This window comes from Saccopteryx bilineata, chromosome 6 (genome assembly GCF_036850765.1).
Source record: "Saccopteryx bilineata isolate mSacBil1 chromosome 6, mSacBil1_pri_phased_curated, whole genome shotgun sequence".
Taxonomy (NCBI): domain Eukaryota; kingdom Metazoa; phylum Chordata; class Mammalia; order Chiroptera; family Emballonuridae; genus Saccopteryx; species Saccopteryx bilineata.
The window spans coordinates 122,321,568-122,341,985 of record NC_089495.1 but is presented as its reverse complement, the minus strand read 5'-3'; the positions used below and the strand labels follow the sequence as shown (position 1 = coordinate 122,341,985).

General features: G+C 48.3%; 1 protein-coding gene across 5 annotated transcripts in view; it reads left to right on the top strand.

Annotated features, from left to right (window-relative positions):
• The first annotated feature begins 445 nt into the window (after window positions 1–445).
• SLC25A19 (solute carrier family 25 member 19) overlaps window positions 446–20,418 on the top strand; it is a 62,635-nt gene continuing 42,662 nt past the window's right edge. The window contains exons 1-7 of one of the 5 annotated variants that reach the window (XM_066234009.1): window positions 446–522; window positions 5,422–5,591; window positions 6,209–6,364; window positions 8,029–8,199; window positions 16,382–16,565; window positions 17,210–17,340; window positions 18,806–19,585. In XM_066234009.1, coding sequence (XP_066090106.1) covers window positions 5,460–5,591; window positions 6,209–6,364; window positions 8,029–8,199; window positions 16,382–16,565; window positions 17,210–17,340; window positions 18,806–18,988 — 957 coding nt within the window. In that variant the 5' untranslated portion in view covers window positions 446–522; window positions 5,422–5,459 and the 3' untranslated portion in view covers window positions 18,989–19,585. Of the gene's footprint in view, window positions 606–5,421; window positions 5,592–6,208; window positions 6,365–8,028; window positions 8,200–16,381; window positions 16,566–17,209; window positions 17,341–18,455; window positions 18,687–18,805; window positions 19,588–20,418 lie in introns of those variants that run through there. The other 4 variants (XM_066234011.1, XM_066234007.1, XM_066234010.1 and 1 more) reach the window with 4 other exon arrangements.

Sequence of the window (20,418 nt, the reverse complement as noted above, 5' to 3'; positions counted from 1 at the left end):
AGAAACAAAAGCCTCTATTTTTGCCGTCCTCTTCCAAGCCTTTTCTTCATGTTCTCCAGGTTTTTGCTAAGCTTCCCGCCATCCTTTCCAAGTTTATATTATCCGGGTTCAGGGACTACAAAGGTTTTGAGGAAAGCGTATCAAGGTCAGCGACCCCTAATTTTTTACCCGGCCACAGGGCGACAGCAGCAACTCCGGAGGCCTGACATCTGGACCTGCTTTCTTCCAATGCATGGGTAACATCTGCGCACGCGCGCACAGGTGACTACATCTCCCAGGAGCCTCTGCGCCTTCCGTTGGGGGGGGCGGGAATCAGCCTTGGTAACAATGGACTACATTACCCAATGACACCTTGAGGGAGATGATGACAGGATGACGACTGTACAACTATTGGTCCAACAGCTGTCGAAAGCCTCACGGTGATTGGCTCAGGAGCCCGTCAGTTACTGCCAAGCTGGTAGACTGCATGAGGAGGGAGGGAACAGCAGAATTTGGGGAGACGGGTGGTGCCCTCCGAGCAGGGTGAGTAATCTCTATCTCCAGCCTTCTGGTCGTCCTCCTGGGGACCTGCACCCTCGCTCCTAGGAAGGAGCACACATGCGCAGGTATTAACGCGGGGGTGGGGACTTGTTCATACGTGTGTTATGCCTGACGTGAGAAGTCTCTCTTCAGGGACGCGGGTGGTAAAACCCCGCGCATACCCGGGGCACCTGTACACGCGGATGCCCACCTCGCGGGCGACTTTTTGGAATTAGGGAGCAAAAACACTTTCTGAGGCATACCTAGACACCTGTGTCCACACGCTGGCACATCTGCAGAGACCCTTAACTGAATACATGGGTAGACGAGAACATACGCCCTAGTCGGGGCACCTGCGTGCCTGAACACTTGGTTTTCCGCAGTAAGAGAAGGAAATGGCTAAGGCAAACTCTCACACACACCTCACCTGCCCTGCCACTCACACCATCTTCTATATTATATATATCATACTTTTAATAATTTTATTTTGTCTCTTTAGATAAGTTTCAAGGGTTCTTGGTACAAGAAGAAATTTTTGAGCAGTAGAAAAAGTAAGGCCACCACTGGACTACATTTAACAACCCTTTCACGTGTATAAAACTTTTACCATTTTTACAAAACTTATCACATATGATATCTTGCACGAGCCTGGCAGCAATCTGGACTAGGCAGGATAGACATCATTCCCACTTTCCAGAAGAGAAAATTGAGCCCAGGTTAAATAAACCTGCCTAAGGTACATGAGAGAGCCAGAACTTGAATTTAGGCTTTGGCTTCTTGATCAGAGAAGTAGATAAGCTATATAGAGCTGCTTATTTATAGAAATACCTGGCCCTGGTCGGTTGGTTCAGTGGTAGAGCATCAGCTCAGCGTGTGGATGTCCTCGGTTCAGTTCTCGGCCAGTGCACACAGGAGAAGCACCCATCTTCTCCACCCCTCTCCCTCTCACTTCTCTCTATTTCTCTCTTCTTCTCCCCTCTTGCAGCCATGGCTCCATTGGAGCAAGTTGGCCCCGGGTGCTGAGGATGGCTCCAAGGCCTCCATCTCAAGCACTCCTGTTGCAATGGAGCAAGGGCCCCAGATGAGCAGAGCACCCCCCTCTAGTGGGTTTGCCGTGTGGATCCCAGTTGGGGTGCATGCGCGAGTCTGTTTCTGCCTCCCCTCCTCTCACTAAAATAAAAAAATAAATACCTCATTCCTTCCCCCACACAGGACTGACCTGCTTATTTTGACCTCAGCAGTCTGTGGAAGACTTGGGAGAGGCATTGCCTCTCAATTGCCTACCCCATGTTTGTTTATTTTTTAAATTTCAATTTATTGATTTTAGTGAGAGAGTAAGGGAGAGAGTGAGAGACAGGAACATGTTCCTGTATGGTCCCTGACATATAGGACCAGTTGGTCAGAACAGTGCTCTAACCAGCTGAGCTGTATGGCCAGGGTGCCTACCCCATGTTTAAATTGCTCCTCACAGGTTCCTGGGGGAAAGCAGCTTGAGTTAATGTCACAGAGATGTTGTTGGGAAAGGCCAGGTGGCCTCCTTTGAGGCGATCAGAGAAGCTGCCAAGAAATGGACACATTCTAGCAGGGGTTGGGGGGTTTCATACCATTAAACTTTTAATAAAATACCATTTTAGAATACTTTGCTGACAGAGCCCCATGGAAAGTTTATATTTGTTTTGAAGGTAGATTCGAGGGCTACTTTGGCATTTTCAGAAGAGTGAGGGCTTAAGGCTGAGAGTGGTGTGGACAGAATTTCAGGGTGGGTGAGAGGAGAAAAACTGGTGGTGTGAAGGGTGTCACCCTGTGGGCATGGACTTCCCTGTAACTAGTGGTATTTAAGAACTAGGTTAATTCTGAGGTCCTTTCTAAAAAATCATTTTATATTTAGTTTTAGTTGGGATTTTTTGGGAGGTCCTTAACAAATCCAAACAGAATTGTATTCAGAAGAAAGGAGATATCTACCTTTCATCTTTCTTTGGCAACCCTTACCCGAAAGGTAACCTTTCCAAGCTGTGGATGTGTGTATGTATCATCACAGATTTCCCCCTATGCATTATACAACTGTACAGCACATATCTAGGCCTTGTTTTCTTTTGTGAAAATGGGGTTACACTAGACATACACTTCTGAAACCTGCTTTTTTTCATGTTTCAGTCTATTGTGGACATCTTTTCAAGTGTGTATAGCTCTGGTTAATTCTTTTTCATGGCTGCATAGTATGCCTTTGCACGGATGGGACTTAGTGTATTTATCCATCCCTTTATTGATAAGTATCTGTATCATGTCCAGTTTTACAAACAGTGGTGCAATGCATGCCATTTTATACACCCATGGGAGTGTCTAAAACCCTTCTACAACAATGGTTCTCAACCAGGGACAGTTTTGTATCCCAAGGGGCATTTTTCAATTGTCTGGAGACACTTGATTTGTCACAAGGGGAGTGTGGTGATACTGACATCTTGTGGGTGGACCAGGGGTGCTGCTAAACATCCTGTAATGCTCAGGACAGCTGCCAACTATGCAGAATTATCCATTCTGCCTATGCTTGATTTTAGCCAAAAGGCTGAGAAACGATTAAATTATTTATTCTAGAATGGTAATAATGCCAATGTTGAGAAACTGCTTTACATATAATAGAATTTGATATTTTGATTTTTTTATTGATTTGAGAGAGAGAAGAAGGAGAGAGAGAGAAACATCAATTTATTGTTCCATTTAGTTATGCATTCATTCTTGGTGGATTCTTGTAGGTACCCTCACTGGGGATCAAGCCCACAGCCTATACATGTCAGGATGATGCTCTAATCAACTGGAATTCAGTATTTTAAAAATAAATTTATATTTTTTGAAAACCATTGTGCTCAACAAATTATGACCCAGCTACTCAATGGAATATTACTTAGCTATTTATAATGATATGAACTTGTAGCAACATGCAATCATGCTCTGACATTTAGTTTTAAAAGCCAGACAGGAATATGTAAAGTGAAGTGTTAAGACAGTGGGGTTTTTAGCCCCTCTCTCTTTATGTAAGGTCATTATTACTTCTATAATCTAAAAGGCACTTGGTTTTCTTTTTTTTTTTTTAAGTGAAAGTAGGAGCAATACAGAGACAGACTCCTGCATTTGCCCCAGCTGGGATCCACCAGGCACTCCCCAACCCCCTGTCTGGAGTGGATGCTCTGCCCATCTGGGGCCATGCCTGAAACTGAGCTATTTTTTAGTGCCTGAGGCAGAGGCTCTACAAAGCCATCCTCAGCACCCAGTGCTGATGATCTCAAACCAATCAAACCATGGCTGTGGGAGGGGAAGGGAGAGGAAGCAGATGGTCACTTCTGTGTGCCCTAACTGGAAATTGAACCTGGGACTTCCACACGCAGGGTTGACACTCTACTGCTGAGCCATCCGGCCAGGGCAAGGCACTTGGTTTTTAGTTATTTATTCATTAATTGTTTTTAGAGCTTTGGGGATGTGCCAGGCACTGTGCTGATCTCTGGGGATCTGGCTTTTGAGTCCCTGCCCATATGGAGCATACCTCCTGTGGGTGGGGTTACAGAACACACAGTGGCAACTGTGGATGCTAGAAAGGACATAAGAACTTCTGATGGGGGTGCTCTTTAGCTGAGCCCTGGAGGATGGGAAGGGTTAGCCTTGGAGAGAGCGAGTGGTAGTGGGAGTGGGGCTGCTTTTCATACATGGGGAACAGTAAGTGTAGAGGCAAGGACAGTAGACAGGAATTCAAGCAGCCTTTCCTGGAACTGGTCAAGAGCACTGCAGAGTGGTTTAGGGTGGGGGTGAGGAGCTGGGCCAAGGCGCATCCTCTCATAGCAGCCCCACCGCTGCAGGTGGGCCTGAGGTGTATGCAGAGAATAGGGAAGGGAAATGCAGAAGGGCTCAGGGGCAGCCAGGCTCTTCCTTTGGCTCTTGGGGGCTTGTCAGGGCATCCAAAGCCATGCTCCTGGAGCCTGCACAGAGTAGCTCTCATTCTGATGCAGCCTGGGACCACCCAGGTGCAAGAGGTTGCCATAAAGCCTGGTGTCTTGGAAAGCCAGTTGATCTCTGGATGTAAATGATTTGCTACCAAGTTCATTCATTCAGTCAGCAAATTTGAGCACGTACAATGGTGGGGCTCTAATCCAGGCACTGGAAGTACAGGTGTAGACAATGAAACCAAGGCCATGTTCTCGTGGACTTGCATTCTAATGGGAGAGAGACAAGAAACAGATGTGAGGAATACATGTCCAGTGTATAAATGCTCTAAAGAAGAATAAGGCAGGGATAGAAAGGGATGTAGGTACAGTTTTATTTTATTTGTTTTATTTTTCAATTACAGTTTATATTTAGTATTATTTTGTATTAGTTTTGGGTGGCTGGGCACTGGTTTATTTATTTTTGTTTTTCTGTTGTTGTTTTTCACATTAGTATATGGTATGTTGCATTTTCCAGTTTGTTGGAAGCTTAAAATATCAGTAAATGTGATATAATTTACAGGTGAAATGAAACTATCTGGTACTGCCCTACCATAAACTTGTGATCCTGGACTGACACAATAAGTTATTCTATATACAGGGGTGGGCAAAGTAGGGTTATAGTTGTAATACAAATAAATAATATGATTAATACATAATACAAGAATAAACTTTTGCAAACTCACAACTGTAAACCTACTTTGCCCAACCCTATGTAATGTATAAAAAATTTTGTTTACATCAAGTGGAATTGGCAATCCTTGCTTATACTTTTCAACACTAAGCAAACCTGTAAAGATATTTATTCTATGTTGAGTCCAAAGCAGGCAGTGTATCAGAATGCTGGTCAGGGACAGCTGCCCTGAGGAGGTGATGTGTGAGCAGAGACCCTAGGAACTTGCTCTGGGGTTTACTCCTGTTTTTTTGCATTTAGCTTGAAGCTGATGGACATTGTATGGGCCAGAGGCAGGGATGGTCGGCTATGACCCCAAAGCAGATGGCAGGAATATCTCCAATTTCGAGGCGGCAGTGGCTGGGTCTGTGTCTGGCCTTGTCACTCGGTTGCTGATCAGCCCGTTGGATGTCATCAAGATCCGTTTCCAGGTAGCCTCCCCCCCCCACTTTTTTTTTCTGTGACAGAGACAGAGAGAGAGACATAGTGAGGGACAGATAGGGACATACAGGCAGGAAGGGAGAGAGATGAGAAGCATCAATTCGTTGCATCTCCTTAGTTGTTCATTGATTGCATTCTCATATGTGCCTTGACCAGGGGCTACAATAGAGTGAGTGACCCCTTGCACAAGCCAGTGACCTTAGACTTCTAGCCAGTGACCTTGGGCGCAAGCCAGCAACCATAGGGTCGTTTCTATGATCCCACACTCAAGCCAGTGACCCCGCGCCCCACCTGGTGAGCCCCCACTCAAGCCGAGGTGCCCGCGCTCAAGCTGGCAACCCGGGTTTGCCGGGTCTCAAACCTGGGTCCTCTGCATCCCAGTCCGACGCTCTATCCACTGCGCCACCGCCTGGTCAGGCACCCTTTCCCCCCTTTTTCCATGTAATGGATTGGAGGACAAATTTCCTCTTTCTTGCCAAAGCAGCTCCTAAGATCTTGAAATTTTGTTAAGGAGAAGCACTTTGTTGTCTTCATTACCTTTCCTGAAATTTATGCTCCTCCCCTAGCCCCGCCCCTATTGTCCTGACCTTTGGATTTTGATTCCTAGCTTCAGATTGAGCGCCTGTCTCGCAGTGATCCCAATGCAAAGTATCATGGGATCTTACAGGCCGGGAGACAGATTCTGCAGGAGGAAGGCCCAACTGCATTCTGGAAGGGACACATTCCAGCCCAGCTTCTCTCCGTAGGCTATGGAGCTGTCCAAGTAGGTGGCCGGGGAACAGCCAGGCCCCTGGGGTCGGGTTGCTCAGTGGGGGAACACAGGGATGCTGCCTGGGGTCTAGCAGCAGGAGGCGGTCACCACACTTTTCTAGTGTCTTAATTGGGAACCTCACAGATTGACTGAGTCAGACCGAGTCTGCCTGAGTCAAAGGTGTTGCGCCTGAAACACTATCTTGATACCGCACCCCCGTGGGGCTTGGCAAGTGGTAACAGAGTGCTCTCCGTTTTTCAAAATAGCATTTTCACATTTCTGCTTCCTCTGAACTTCCCAACAGCATTGTGAGGAAGATAGAAAAAGTGTTATATGGACCAGAAAGGTTAAGTGAGCTGCCAGAGGCCACGCAGCCTGTAAGTAGTAGGGCTAGGATTAGATCCAGTTTCTTGACTCTTGTTCATTCATTCTTCAGCTAAGTGCCAGTTTATTTCAAAGGGTATAACATATGGTTATACCTTTGTCCTATACTAACTGTGGGCCAGACCTTGTTTTAAGCATTTTACATCTGTTATCTCACAGCAGTCCTTGGAGATAGGTTTTATTGTCACTTCTGTTTTACAGATAAAAAGACTGAGGCATAGGGATCTTAAGTAATAACCCAACTAAAGTCACTAGCTAGAAAGTGACAGGGCCAGGATTCCCACCTGGCTGGCTAGTGCTGGATAGTCCTAGCCTGCTCTCCAAACATCCCAGCCATGCTCAGTCAGAAACGCATCAGGTTGATATGCCCCTGCCATCCTGGCTCTGCACCTGGCACACGGGTACTGCAGCGTGATGAATAAGTACAGTGACCTGTGTCTCAGGCCCCTGAGCCATCCTGAGTTGGTTGGAGGAAGATCTGAATGTAAGGGGGGTAATGCCATGGAATATGGAGTATGTGGAATTCTCCTGTTGGCCGCACTGTTACAGCACTTTTTGTTGTTCATTGATTGCTTTTCATATGTGCCTCGACCGGGGTGGGGGTGGGGGCTCTAGCCGAGCCAGTGATCCCTTGCTCAAGCCAGTGACCTTGGGCTTCAAGCCAGTGACCTTTAGGCTTAAGCCAGCAACCATGGGGTCATGTCAATGATCCCATGCTCAAGCCGTTGACCCCGCATCCAAGCCAGTGACCTCAGGGTTTCTAACCTGAGTCCTCAGCATCTCAAGTTGATGCTCTATCCACTGTACCACCACTGGTCAAGCACGAGTTGAATTTTCTAATACAAAATTTTTCTCATATATTTTCTTAACCCTTTGAGTATTTGAGTCAACTCCAATTAATTATAAAATTACATTTGAGGCCTGACCTGTGGTGGCGCAGTGGATAAAGTATTGACCTGGAAATGCTGAGGTCGCCGGTTCGAAACCATGGGCTTGCCTGGTCAAGGCACATATGGGAGTTGATGCTTCCAGCTCCTCCCCCTTTCTCTCTCTCTGTCTCTCTCTCCTCTCTCTCTCTCTGTCTCTCTCTCTCCCTCCCTCTCTCTCTCTTCTCTAAAAATGAATAAATTTAAAAAATGACATTTGAGCTGCACAAAACGATGTCTATTGTATTCTGTCACTGCTCAGGAAGACTGTTTCTTTATCCCTAGGACTGGGTTCCACCTGGGTCATAAATCTTAGGTGGTATATTTTGGGGATGCTTGTCAGTGACTCTGTCACATCTCTTGCAGTTTCTGTCGTTTGAAATACTGACCGAGGTGGTGCACAGAGCCGGCGTGCACGATGCCCGTGACTTCTCCGTGCACTTTGTGTGTGGGGGCCTGTCTGCCTGCATGGCCACCCTCGCCGTGCATCCCGTGGATGTCCTGCGCACCCGCTTTGCTGCTCAGGGTGAGCCCAGGGTGAGTGGCCCAGCCACAGAAGGGGTGCCCAAGCAACAGAAGTTGGTCTAGGAGTTGAGGCTCTTTTCATGGGAGGGAACAAAGCTGGGAGAGGCTGGGGTTTTTGGTCCATCTGTCAGTCAGTTTGTGTGCTCAGGACCGTGCACCACGCTGACAGCCTTGCAGGAGAGTCAGGACCTCCAGGAGGGAGGGGATGAGAACAAATACCAAACAGCTGGCTGGACAGAAGATGTCTGGCACATGAGACATGAGATCAGATCACTGTATTACTATGAGAGGGTTTTTGGTTTCCACAACGAAATGGGATAATTGAGTCAGATTCAAGGAAGAGCTTACTGAGTGAAAGCAAGGGATTAAACCTCAAAGTAGACCTCTCCACCATAGTCTGTTGTTGGTGGAGAGTGATGCTTTGCTTAAAAATTCAGTGTGGGCCTGACCAGGTGGTGGCACAGTGGATAGAGCGTCAGACTGGAACACGGAGGACCCAAGTTCGAAACCCCGAGGTCACCAGCTTGAGCATGGGCTCATCTGGTTTGAGCAAGGCTCACCAGCTTGGACCCAAGGTCGCTGGCTTGATCAAGGGGTCACTTGGTCTGCTGTAGCCCCTGGTCAAGGCATATATGAGAAAGCAATCAATGAACAACTAAGGTGCCTCAATGAAGAATTGATGCTTCTTATCTCTCTCCCTTCCTGTCTGTCTGTCCCTATCTGTCCCTCTCTGTGTCTCTTTCTGTCTCGGTCACAAAAAAAAAAAAAAAAAAAGAATTCAGTGTGGAACCAGTTAAGAATAACTGTGGTTTCAGTTCTGATAGTTCTGTGTGTTGCCTGGCGTGGCCATCCTGGGCTGGGAACCCTTTTGTTTAGGAGACATCCTGAGGACTTTTTTGGCTGAGAAAGGCACTGTCCCCTGGGAACAATCTGGAAGAAAATGATCGGGGCATAAGAGCAAGATTGCTCTGTATGACACTTCAGTAGAAAAGAGAGGTTTGGAATGACAGCCCTCATGGAGAAATGACAATCTTTCAGCTTCTCCATTATTTCCCAGCGTCTAGTAAAAGTCTCTGAGAAGGAAAAAGTGAAGACTTAAAAATGAGAACAGCGCCTGACCAGGCGGTGGCACAGTGGATGGAGTGTTGGACTGTGACGAGGAGGACCCAGGCTCGAAACCCTGAGGTCACAGGCTTGAGTGCAGGCTCACCAGCTTGAATGCTGAGTCACTGGCATGAGCATGGGGTCATAGACCTGACCCCATGATTGCTGACTTAAAGCCCAAGGTCACTAGCTTGAAAGTCCACAGTCACTGGCTTGAGCCCAAGGTCACTTGCTCTGCTGTAGCCCCCCCCCCTGCAGTCAAGGCACATATGAGAAAGCAATCAATGAACAACTAAGGTGCTACAACGAAGACTTGATGCTTCTTATCTCTCTCTCTTTTTGTCTGTCTCTCTGTCTCTCTTTCTGTCACACACACACACACACACAAAAGAGAGAGAACCGCATATTACCCCTCTGGCTCAGATGATTGAGACTTAGGATTCTGGATTCTGGAGCAACCAGAAAATTGTGCATGAAAATGAGGGGCAGGCCTGACATGTGGTGGCGCAGTGGATAAAGCTCTGACCTGGAATGCTGAGATCAGTGGTTTGAAACCCTGGGCCTGGTCAGGACGCATACGAGAAGCAACCAATATACAACTAGAGTGAAGAAACTACCTTTTGTCCCCCCACCTCCACTCTCTGCAAAATCCATAAATAAAATCTTTAAAAAAGAAAGCAAGATAAAAGAAAATAGGGGGTAGACACTTGTTTAAAAACTGCCAAGCTCCACCTTCCTTAGACAAGTAGCATTCATGTTGTAAACTCACACTTTTAAATTAAAAAAAAAAAAAATCGCCTGACCTGTGGTGGCGCAGTGGATAAAGTGTCGACCTGGAATGCTGAGGTTGCCAGTTTGAAACCCCGGGTTTGCTTGGTCAAGGCACATATGGGAGTTGATGCTTCCTGATTCTCCCACCTTCTCTCTCTCTCTCTCTCTCTCCTCTCTGAAATGAATAAATAAAAAAATAAATAAATTCCCATCACCCCCCCCAAAATAATTAATTTTTAAAAAATCAACAATGTGTAAGGTATATAAAAATTAAAAAGACAGAAAGTTCTTGCCTGACTGGTGTTGGTACAGTGGATGGAGCATCAGCCTGGGATGCTGAGGTCCCGGGTTCAAAACCCCAAGGTCTCCAGCTTGGGCACAGGCTCACCAGTTTGAGTGATCACTGGCGTGAGCATAGGATCATAGACATGATCCCACTGTCACTAGTTTGAAGTCCAAGGTTGCTGGCTTGAGCAAGGGGTCACTGGCCCAGCCTGAGCCTGCCATCCCCAGAAACAACCACTTTCTTTAGTTTTTTCATTGATTTGAGAGAAAGAGAGAGAAGCATCAACTCGTTCCACTTAGTTGTTCCATTTAGTTGTGTACTCATTGATTGCTTCCCATACCTCCCCTGACCTGGGGTCGAACCTGTGACCTCAGTGCGCCAGGATGACGCTTCATCCACTGCGCCACCCAGCCAGGCAACCACTTTTAATATTTGTACCTGTTTCTTCTATTATTTACTCTCTAATTCTAGGTAACATGCTTATACCACTGTTTCTCTCTCTCTCTCTTTTTTTTTTTTTTTTTTTACAGAGACAGAGAGAGTCAGAGAGAGGGATAGATAGGGAAAGACAGGAACGGAGAGATGAGAAGCATAGATCATTAGTTTTTCGTTGTACATTGCAACACCTTAATTGTTCATTGATTGCCTTCTCATACGTGCCTTGACCGTGGTCCTTCAGCAGACCGAGTAACCCCTTGCTCGAGCCAGCCACCTTCGGCTCAAGCTGGTGAGCTTTTGCTCAAACCTGATGAACCCACGCTCAAGCTGTTGACCTTGGGGTCTCAAACCTCCCAGTCTGGTCTTCCGCCTCCCAGTCTGACGCTCTATCTACTGCGCCACCACCTGGTCAGGCTCTCTTTTTTAGGGAGAGAGAGAGGGACAGACAGACAGGAAGGGAGAGAGATGAGAAGCATCAACTCATAGTTGCGGCATCTTAGTTGTTCATTGATTGCTTTCTCATACGTGCCTTGACTCAGGGGATTCCAAGCCAGTGACCCCCTGCTCAAGCCAGAGACCATGGGCTTCAAACCAGTGACCTTTGGGCTCAAGCCAGCCACCATGGGGTCATGTCTATGATCCCACGCTCAAGGTGACGACCCCACACTCAAAACTGGTGAGCCTGTGCCCAAGCTAGAGACCTTGGGGTTTTGAACCTGGGTCCTCAGTATCCCAGGCCAACACTCTTCTGTTGCACCACTATCTGGTCAGGCTTTTCTTTTTTTTTTTCCCCTCTTCTTTTTCTTTTCTTTCCTCTTCCTTCTTCCCCTCTCACACACCCTCCCTCTGACCTCTGACCTTCCTCCCTCCCCCCTCCGTTCTCCCTTTTCCCCTCTTCCCTCCCTATTCATAGACATTAATATTGACTGCTACTATGAAAGATGAGGATTTAGCTTTCTCATCACCCTCACATGTGCTTGCGTTTCCTCCCCTGTCTGACTGCAGTACAACTGATTAGTAGATTTTTGACTAAATCAATACTTAGTGTTTATACTATTACCATTATGTATATGTTACTGCTGAACCTTAAATTTAAAAAATTTTTATATTTATTGATATCAGAGAGGAATTGAGAGAGAGAAAGAAACATTGATTTGTTGTTCCACTTATTCATGCATTCATTGGTTGATTCTTGTATATGCTCTGATCAGAAATCAAACTCACAACCTTGGCATATCAGGATAATGCTCCAACCAACTGAGTTACCAACCAGGGCAAAATATATTACAATTAAATTTTCTTTTATATCTCAGTCTTCCCTGAAGTGAGGAAAGGTCTTGTGCTTTATTTGTTTAACTTTTTACATACTTATCACAAATTCACCCTCAAATCCTCTCAACAAGGCCTGCCTGTGGTCATCAGTCCCGTGATGTTATGGAGCCCCTCCTGGAATCTCCCACTTTGGCACCCATTACCCTCTGGCTTCAGTATGGACTGCTTACTCTAGGACTGTGGCCAGCTCTTGTTTTAGGAATTCTCTTGTTGGATACTGTGCCTTCTCTCCCTGAGAGAAGTTGTAATGCCGGTGGCCAAGGCCAGGCAGGTCCACATTGTATTTGGGCAGACGGTAGAAAAACTGAGGAGCCAGAAAGTGTTGGGCCAGCCTGACCAGGTGGTGGCGCAGTGGATAGAGCATCGGACTGGGATGCGGAAGGACCCAAGTTCGAGACCCAAGGTCACCAGCTTGAGCGCGGGCTCATCTGGCTTGAGCAAAAAGCTCACCAGCTTGGACCCAAGGTCGCTGGCTCCAGCAAGGGGTTACTCAGTCTGCTGAAGGCCCACGGTCAAGGCACATATGAGAAAGCAATCAATGAACAACTAAGAAGTCGCAACGCGCAACGAAAAACTAATGATTGATGCTTCTCATCTCTCTTCATTCCTGTCTGTCTGTCCCTGTCTATCTCTGCCTCTGTGAAAAAAAAACAAAAAAAAAAAAACACCACACAGAAAGTGTTGGGCCATTCCATTTAATAAAGTCTCACAACAGCGGACAAGCACACAGGCAGGGGAAATCACCTCTTAGGCAAACAGTAAAATGGTCCTTCAGTGGCGGGCAGGTGATCTGCAAGCATCTGTAATCCCCCATCTCTCTTGAGCACAAGAACCCATATCCTTATAAAGGCTGTGCACACGTGCCTCTGCCAGGTGCTCATGCACTAATTAAGCAAAGTGCTTGCAGCTGGTAAACCAGCGAGCAAGCCTAACACAGCTGCCCCACAGAAGTCATGATAGAAAATGCCTGTATTTTAGCCTTACATTCAACTGCTGATTTGGGTATAGAATTTTAGGTAACTGTCAGTGCTGCTGAAAAGTCCAAAACCATTCTGTTTACTGATCCTTCATATAAAACTGTCTCCCCGGGCCCTGGCCAGTTGGCTCAGCGGTAGAGCGTCGGCCTGGCGTGCAGGGGACCCGGGTTCGATTCCCGGCCAGGGCACATAGGAGAGGCGCCCATTTGCTTCTCCACCCCCCCCTTCCTCTCTGTCTCTCTCTTCCCCTCCCGCAGCCGGGGCTCCATTGGAGCGGAGATGGCCTGGGCGCTGGGGATGGCTCCTTGGCCTCTGCCCCAGGCACTGGAGTGGCTCTGGTCACGGTGGAGCGACGCCCTGGAGGGGCAGAGCGTGGCCCCTGGTGGGCGTGCCGGGTGGATCCCGGTCGGGCGCATGCGGGAGTCTGTCTGACTGTCTCTCCCCGTTTCCAGCTTCAGAAAAATACAAAAAAAACCCCAAAAAAACAAACAAACAAAAAAACTGTCTCCCCTTCCCCACCATGGGAACTCTCAGGATCTTTCTTGATCCCTGGCTTTCTAGAAATGTACACAGGTATGGGTCTCTTTTAGTCATTGTGATGGGCACTTCCTGGACCCTTTAGTCTAGATCAGTGGTCGGTCGGCAAACTCATTAGTCAACAGAGCCAAATATCAACGGTACAACTATTGAAATTTCTTTTGAGAGCTAAATTTTTTAAACTTAAACTATATAGATAGATACATTGTCATTAACTTAATTAGGGTACTCCTAAGCTGGTCTTTGCCAGCACGTGGTATTTTGTGGAAGAGCCACACTCAAGAGGCCAAAGAGCCGCATGTGGCTTGCAAGCCGCAGTTTGCCAGCCACTGGTCTAGACACTCAAGTTCTTCATGCCTGGAAAGTGGTCATGAATTATTTATTCACAGTCACCTGCCCTGTTTTGTTATTTTGTTTCTTCCTAGAATTTGTGTTAGTTGGACATCCGGGGTTGGTTGATTGAGCTTTTCTCTCCCATTGTTAGCTCTCTTTGTCTTTCTGTCCTGCTTTCTGGGTGGTTTCCTTACCTTTATCATCTGGGCCCTCAACTGAATTTATTTTTTAATTTTTATTTATTATTTTTTTTACAGGGACAGAGAGTCAGAGAGAGGGATAGATAGGGACAGACAGACAGGAACAGAGAGAGATGAGAAGCATCAATCATCAGTTTTTTGTTGGGACTCCTTAGTTGTTCATTGATTGCTTTCTCATATGTTCCTTGACTACGGGCCTTCAGCAGACTGAGTAACCCCTTGCTCGAGCCAGTGACCTTGGGTCCAAGCTGGTGAGCTTTTTTTGGCTCAAGCCAGATGAGCCCGGCTCAAGCTGGCAACCTCGGGGTCTCGAACCTGGGTCCTTCCGCATCCCAGTCCGACGCTCTATTCACTGCGCCACCACCTGATCAGGCTCAACTGAATTTTTAAAATGTTCGCTCGCATATGTTAGGACCTAAGAACTCTTTTTTGGTTTGTTGGTTCTAGTCAGGTTTATTGAAGTGTAACTAATGTACACAGTGTGGGCTACCAAGAGATGCCACGTCCATCCAGGATACAGAAAAAGGGAACAGGGATCCTTACCTTCAAGGAGGAAAAGGGGGCGAGGCCTGGGGAGGGAGAGACTTACTGTTACTACCTGCGTATTCCTGGCGGGTTGGGGGGGGGACTCAGTAATCTCAGCCTGTGTTTGTTTCCTCCACAAACACTGCCTGCTCTTCTGTTTGGCTCTGACCTTTGTGGGATTAGTCCTTGTCAGTCACACAGATTGCATCCTTCTGTTTTAGTGGTTACACCATGTTCTCGTCTTCCTTTCAGTGGGTGTGCCATAATTTATGTACCAGTCAAGACACAGGCTTTGTGCACTCATGTGGATTTATCAGTCGTGTAAATAGCTCAAGGGGAGTCACTAGGAAAGCCCACACTTGGAGTTTTTGTCCAGCATTTTATTTTTTTTTAAGATTGTATTTATTGATTTTACAGAGAGAAGGGGGAGGGGGCAAGAAGTATCAACTCATAGTTGCTTCACTTTATTCATTGGTTGCTTATTGTATGTCCCTTGGCTGGGCAAGTCCAGGGTTTCAAACAGGCAACCTCAGCGTTCCAGGTCTGATGATCTAGCCATTGTGCCACCACAGGTGAGGCAGTCCAGCATTTTCTTTGTCCTCTTGGCAGGAGAGTAATGCTTCTGGTAGCTGTATTTGTAGGCATGGGATATACAGTGTGTCCATAAAGTCATGGTGCACTTTTGACCAGTCACAGGAAAGCAACAAAAGATGATAGAAATGTGAAATCTGCACCAAATAAAAGGAAAACCCTCCCAGTTTCTGTAGGATGATGTGGCAGCATGTGCGCCTGCGCAGATGATGACATAACACCGTGTATACAGTGGAGCAGCCCATGGCCATGCCAGTCAAGATGTGGACGGTATACAGGAAAGTTCAGTGTGTTCTGTGGCTCGCTAAATTCGAATCTGTGACCAAAGTGCAACGTGAATATCAGTGCGTTTATAACGAAGCGCCACCACATAGGAATAACATTACTCGGTGGGATAAGCAGTTGAAGGAAACCAGCACTTTGGTGGAGAAACCCCGTTCTGGTAGGCCACCAGTGACAAGTCTGTACGGGATAGCTACCTAAGGAGCCCTAAAAAATCTGTGCGTGAGCCCACATCGAACTGCACTGAATAGGTATGAAACTGGGAGAGTTTTCTTTCTTTCTTTTTATTTTTTTTTGTATTTTTCCAAAGCTGGAAACGGGGAGAGACAGACTCCCGCATGCGCCCAACCGGGATCCACCCGGCACGCCCACCAGGGGGCGACGCTCTGCCACTCCGGGGCGTTGCTCTGTCGCGACCAGAGCCACTCTAGCACCTGGGGCAGAGGCCAAGGAGCCGACCCCAGTGGCTCGGGCCATCTTTGCTCCAGTGGAGCCTCGCTGCGGGAGGGGAAGAGAGAGACAGAGAGGAAGGAGAGGGGGAGGGGTGGAGAAGCAGATGGGCGCTTCTCCTGTGTGCCCTGGCCGGGAATCGAACCCGGGACCCCTGCACGCCAGGCCGACGCTCTACCACTGAGCCAACCGGCCAGGGCGAGTTTTCCTTTTATTTGGTGTAGATTTCACATTTCTATCGTCTTTTGTTGTTTCCTGTGACTGGTCAAAAGTGCATCATGACTTTATGGACACACTGTACATGGTGGGCTGTATTCTTGGGCTAAAATTAGCACCATGCTCACTTGAGTTGTATGTGTGCTGTCCAGGTGTATAAAACCCTGCGGGATGCCGTGGCCACCATGTACAGGACCGAAGGCCCTTTGGTCTTCTATAAAGGCTTGAATCCCACGCTGATCGCCATCTTCCCCTATGCCGGGTTCCAGTTCTCCTTCTACAATTCCCTGCAGCGCGTGTGTGAGTGGGTCATGCCAGCTGAAGGAAAGAAAAATGGTGAGACAGCCCCCATGGAAAAGGGAACTAGGGTTGTCCTTTCCCCCCACTCCCAAGCCATATGTCTCTTTCTAAACCATGTAGGAAATAAAGTTTTTCTGTCAGAAGCTTGAACACTACAGATCTCAGGACCCAGCCCTGAAATGCAGGCAACAAAACAAATCCAACCACTTACAGATGCCTTCATTTCTCCTACCTCTTGCCACACTCATTGGTGGCATCACTGACATTTATTTCCAATTACTGGTCATGGTTTCCATTTTGGTCAGAGTTCCAGCTTGCACACTGTCTACTTTTGGTTGTGTGTTTCATTAGGGTTTTGTTTGGGGGAGGATGTGGAGGGAGGGGCATCCTGTTCCCTTTAAAGCCCGAATTGACTGACTACACGGAGCCATAGCCTCCAGCTGGGAGATCACTATTAAGGCCCATACCCATCCTGCCACCAGCCTGTCCATTCTGCAGTCCCTTGTCATTCCTGCCAAAAGTGGCTGTGTCTGGTTCTCTTTCCTGGATTCAGTTCCTCAGAGCAAGGATACTTGTGGGTTTTTGTTTTATGATGCAGGATAGAGCTCGTGACTTTGAAGTTGCCTACCCTAAATTGCATTCTTCTCATTTCTCCTGCCAATCCCATTTTTCTGGCTCAGGGAACCTCAAAAACCTGCTTTGTGGCAGTGGAGCTGGAGTCATCAGCAAGACCCTAACGTATCCCCTGGACCTCTTCAAGAAACGGCTGCAAGTTGGAGGGTTTGAGCAGGCCCGAGTCACCTTTGGTCAGGTGAGCTGTCCCTCTGCAGACAGCTCTGGTCCTCACCCCTCACTGGAGGTGGGAGGGATCCATGTGGGAGAAAGGCAGGGCAGAGAAAGAAGTTAATTTCTTCTTTTTTCTTTTTAAGACTTTATTTATTGATTTGAGAGAAAGAGGTAGGGGAAGAATGAGAAGCATCAACTTGTAGTAGTTGCTTCTTGTATGTGCCTTGACCAGCTAAGCCTTGGGTTTACACCTGTGTCCTCAGCATTCCAGGTCAGCACTTTATCCACTGCAGGCATCCACAGGTCAGGCATCAAAGAAAGAAATTGAGTTCCAAATGAACACCAGGTCTTGGTGCTTGGACTTGATTTTTTTTTTTTTAATTAAGTGGGGAGGCAGACAGGCTCCTGCATGCACCCTGACCGGAATCCACCCAGCAACCCCCCCCCCCCGCCCCCACCAGCCAATGCTCTGCTTATCTGGGGCTGTTGCTTTGTTGCTCAGCAACTAAGCTATTTTAGTGTCTGAGGCGAGGCCATGGAGCCATCCTCAGTGCCTGGGGCTAACTTGGTCAAACCATTCAAGCCATGGTTGGGGGAGAGGAAGAGAGAGAGAGAGAGAGAAGTGGGAGGGGTGGGGGGTGGAGAAGCAGGTAGTCACTTCTGTGTGTCCTGACCAGGAATTGAACCTGGGACTTCCACATGTTAGGCTGATGCCTCTGGCCAGGGCCGGACTTGATTCTTCATAATGTCACTACTGTCATTATTGTCATCGGGAGTTACTGGTGCCTTTGGAAGGGAGTGAGGTGAACACAGTCTGGCCACACTGTATGGTCACCTGGAGAAAACCAGGCTGGAGGGGTGGTACTAGTCACGCTAGGAACTAATGAGGGCCAGATTCAGACCTACTGTTCAAGGTGGACCAAGTGGGATGGGGTGGAGGGTCAGAGGTGCCTTTGCGAAGAGGGTCCAGAGCTCTCACTGGGTCATGAATAGCCCATCAGTGGCAGCCTCCTGGGAAGGAAGGAGCTCTGTCCAGTGTTGATTTCCAGGCACTTCAACTGTTAAGTCTGAATTAGCACACTTGGAAGAGGAAGAATGAGGTTAACTTTTTCTCTCTTTTACACCCATTCCTTCACCCAGCAAGTATTTATTGGGAGCTATGGTGTGCCAGGCCTTGTGTTGACTAAAGAATAAAGCCGTGCCTGACCTGTGGTGGCGTGGCGTAGTGGATAAAGCGTCGACCTGGAAATGCTGAGGTCGCCGGTTTGAAACCCTGGGCTTGCCTGGTCAAGGCAGATATGGGAGTTGATGCTTCCAACTCCTCCTCCCTGTCTCTCTCCTCTTTCTCTCTCTCTCTCTCTCTCCCCCCCTCTCTCCTCTCTAAAAAGAATAAATAAAATTTAAAAAATTAAAAAAAAAAAAAAAAGAATAGAGCCACACCATGTGGTAATCACCTCTTTCCTCAACCAGAATAACCTTCCTCTCCCCAGGTCCGAAGCTACCAGGGCCTTCTGGACTGTGCCAGGCAGGTGCTGCGGGAGGAAGGCATGCGGGGCTTCTTCAAGGGCCTATCCCCAAGCCTGCTGAAGGCTGCCTTTTCCACCGGCTTGGTGTTCTTCTGGTATGAGTTCTTCTGTAACCTATTCCACCACATGAAGAAGGCAGACAGGTAGCTTGAGGGTTAGAAGGTGGCTTGAGGACTTTCACTGGGGGCAGCCTCCTGAAAGAAGTAAGACTTGATCTGTGATCTCACATTGCACTGAGAGGCGCTGCTTGGTCCATCCCCTTAACCAGCTGTCCTGAGCATGAAGAGCCACTGGGAGCAGGCCGCAGTCAATCCCACTAGCTTGGATGTCAGAAGAAGGTCAAGGGCTTTCTCCCTGAACGACCACAGGGAAGACTGAGGACTTGGTCCGTGGGGCCCAGCCACTCCAGTCAAGGAACTTGAGTCTCTCCTCCCTCTAGCCCACATTCCAAGGGGAACAGCTGCCTGCCGTCCTGCACTTAGCCAGCCCGCCTGCCTGCCGTGAGAGTTCTCCTTTAATAGACATTGAAGTTCAAAACACATTCCTTACCTTACCCCTCCACCTTCCCTTCCAAGTCACATCTTCCCTGGACCCCAGCTGTACTCAGCTGCCCCAAAGTCCACTTTCTCAGTAGTTGCATCCCTCAGGCAGCTTTGCTTCTAGTTCTGGGGGAAGAAGCCAAGCTGAATTGGTCATGTTCAACCCTCCCCACCCCCCCCCCCACCCCACCCCACCCCACCCCACATTCAGAGCTTCGTGGCTGTAAATGTACCGCTCAGGCCCCTCTCTCCTTGGGCAGGACTGGTCACAGCTGGGGGCTCTGGGGAAATCAGATACAGCAGCCCTGCAGTAACTGGAGGCTGTGGTGGGTGAAGAGGTGGGTAAAAGCAGGGGCCCTTCACCCCAGTCGACCTGAGATGGCTCCTGTTTTGGGCTGGGGCAGCCCTCCTGGATGGGTGGGAGCTCACAGCTGGGCCAGTGGAATCAGCTGCCAGATATCTCCACATTCTCCTCCTCTGCTCAGCATGATGCAGCCCAGTGAATGGGGTGGGGGGAGAAAGGAGGAGTTGGGTAGACAGCCTGGCCAGGGCACAGTTGGTGCCCAGAGAGCTGTCAGAGCACAGGACCCACAGCGGATTCCCATCTAGGCACTGAAGAGAAACTAGGGGTGTGAGGAGAAAATCTCCAGAAAGGCACAACACTCATCTAGATCTCCCCAGTCCTGAGGGGCACTTGGCCCTTGGGCTTGGCTCTGCAGGGGAAGCCAGGATGGAGGAGCACCAGACTCACATAGGACTTCCACCTACCCCCTCCCCTCTGGGCTCTGGCTCCAGATGTGCTCTGACCTATGAAAGCACCAGCTGGATGCAACCTGGCATGGATGTCATGGCCACTGCTCCCCGTGAAGCCTGGGTCCCTTCTCTCATTGTTCCTATTTCATCTCTTGTCTGGGGCTTTATGATATGTCGGGACCCCGAATCCTGAAACTTGCCTGCTCTTGGCTGCTGCTGCCCAAGGTCCAAGCTGTGGCTGGAGGGCACTCTGATGCCACAGGGTTTTTGGCACTTAAGGCCTGG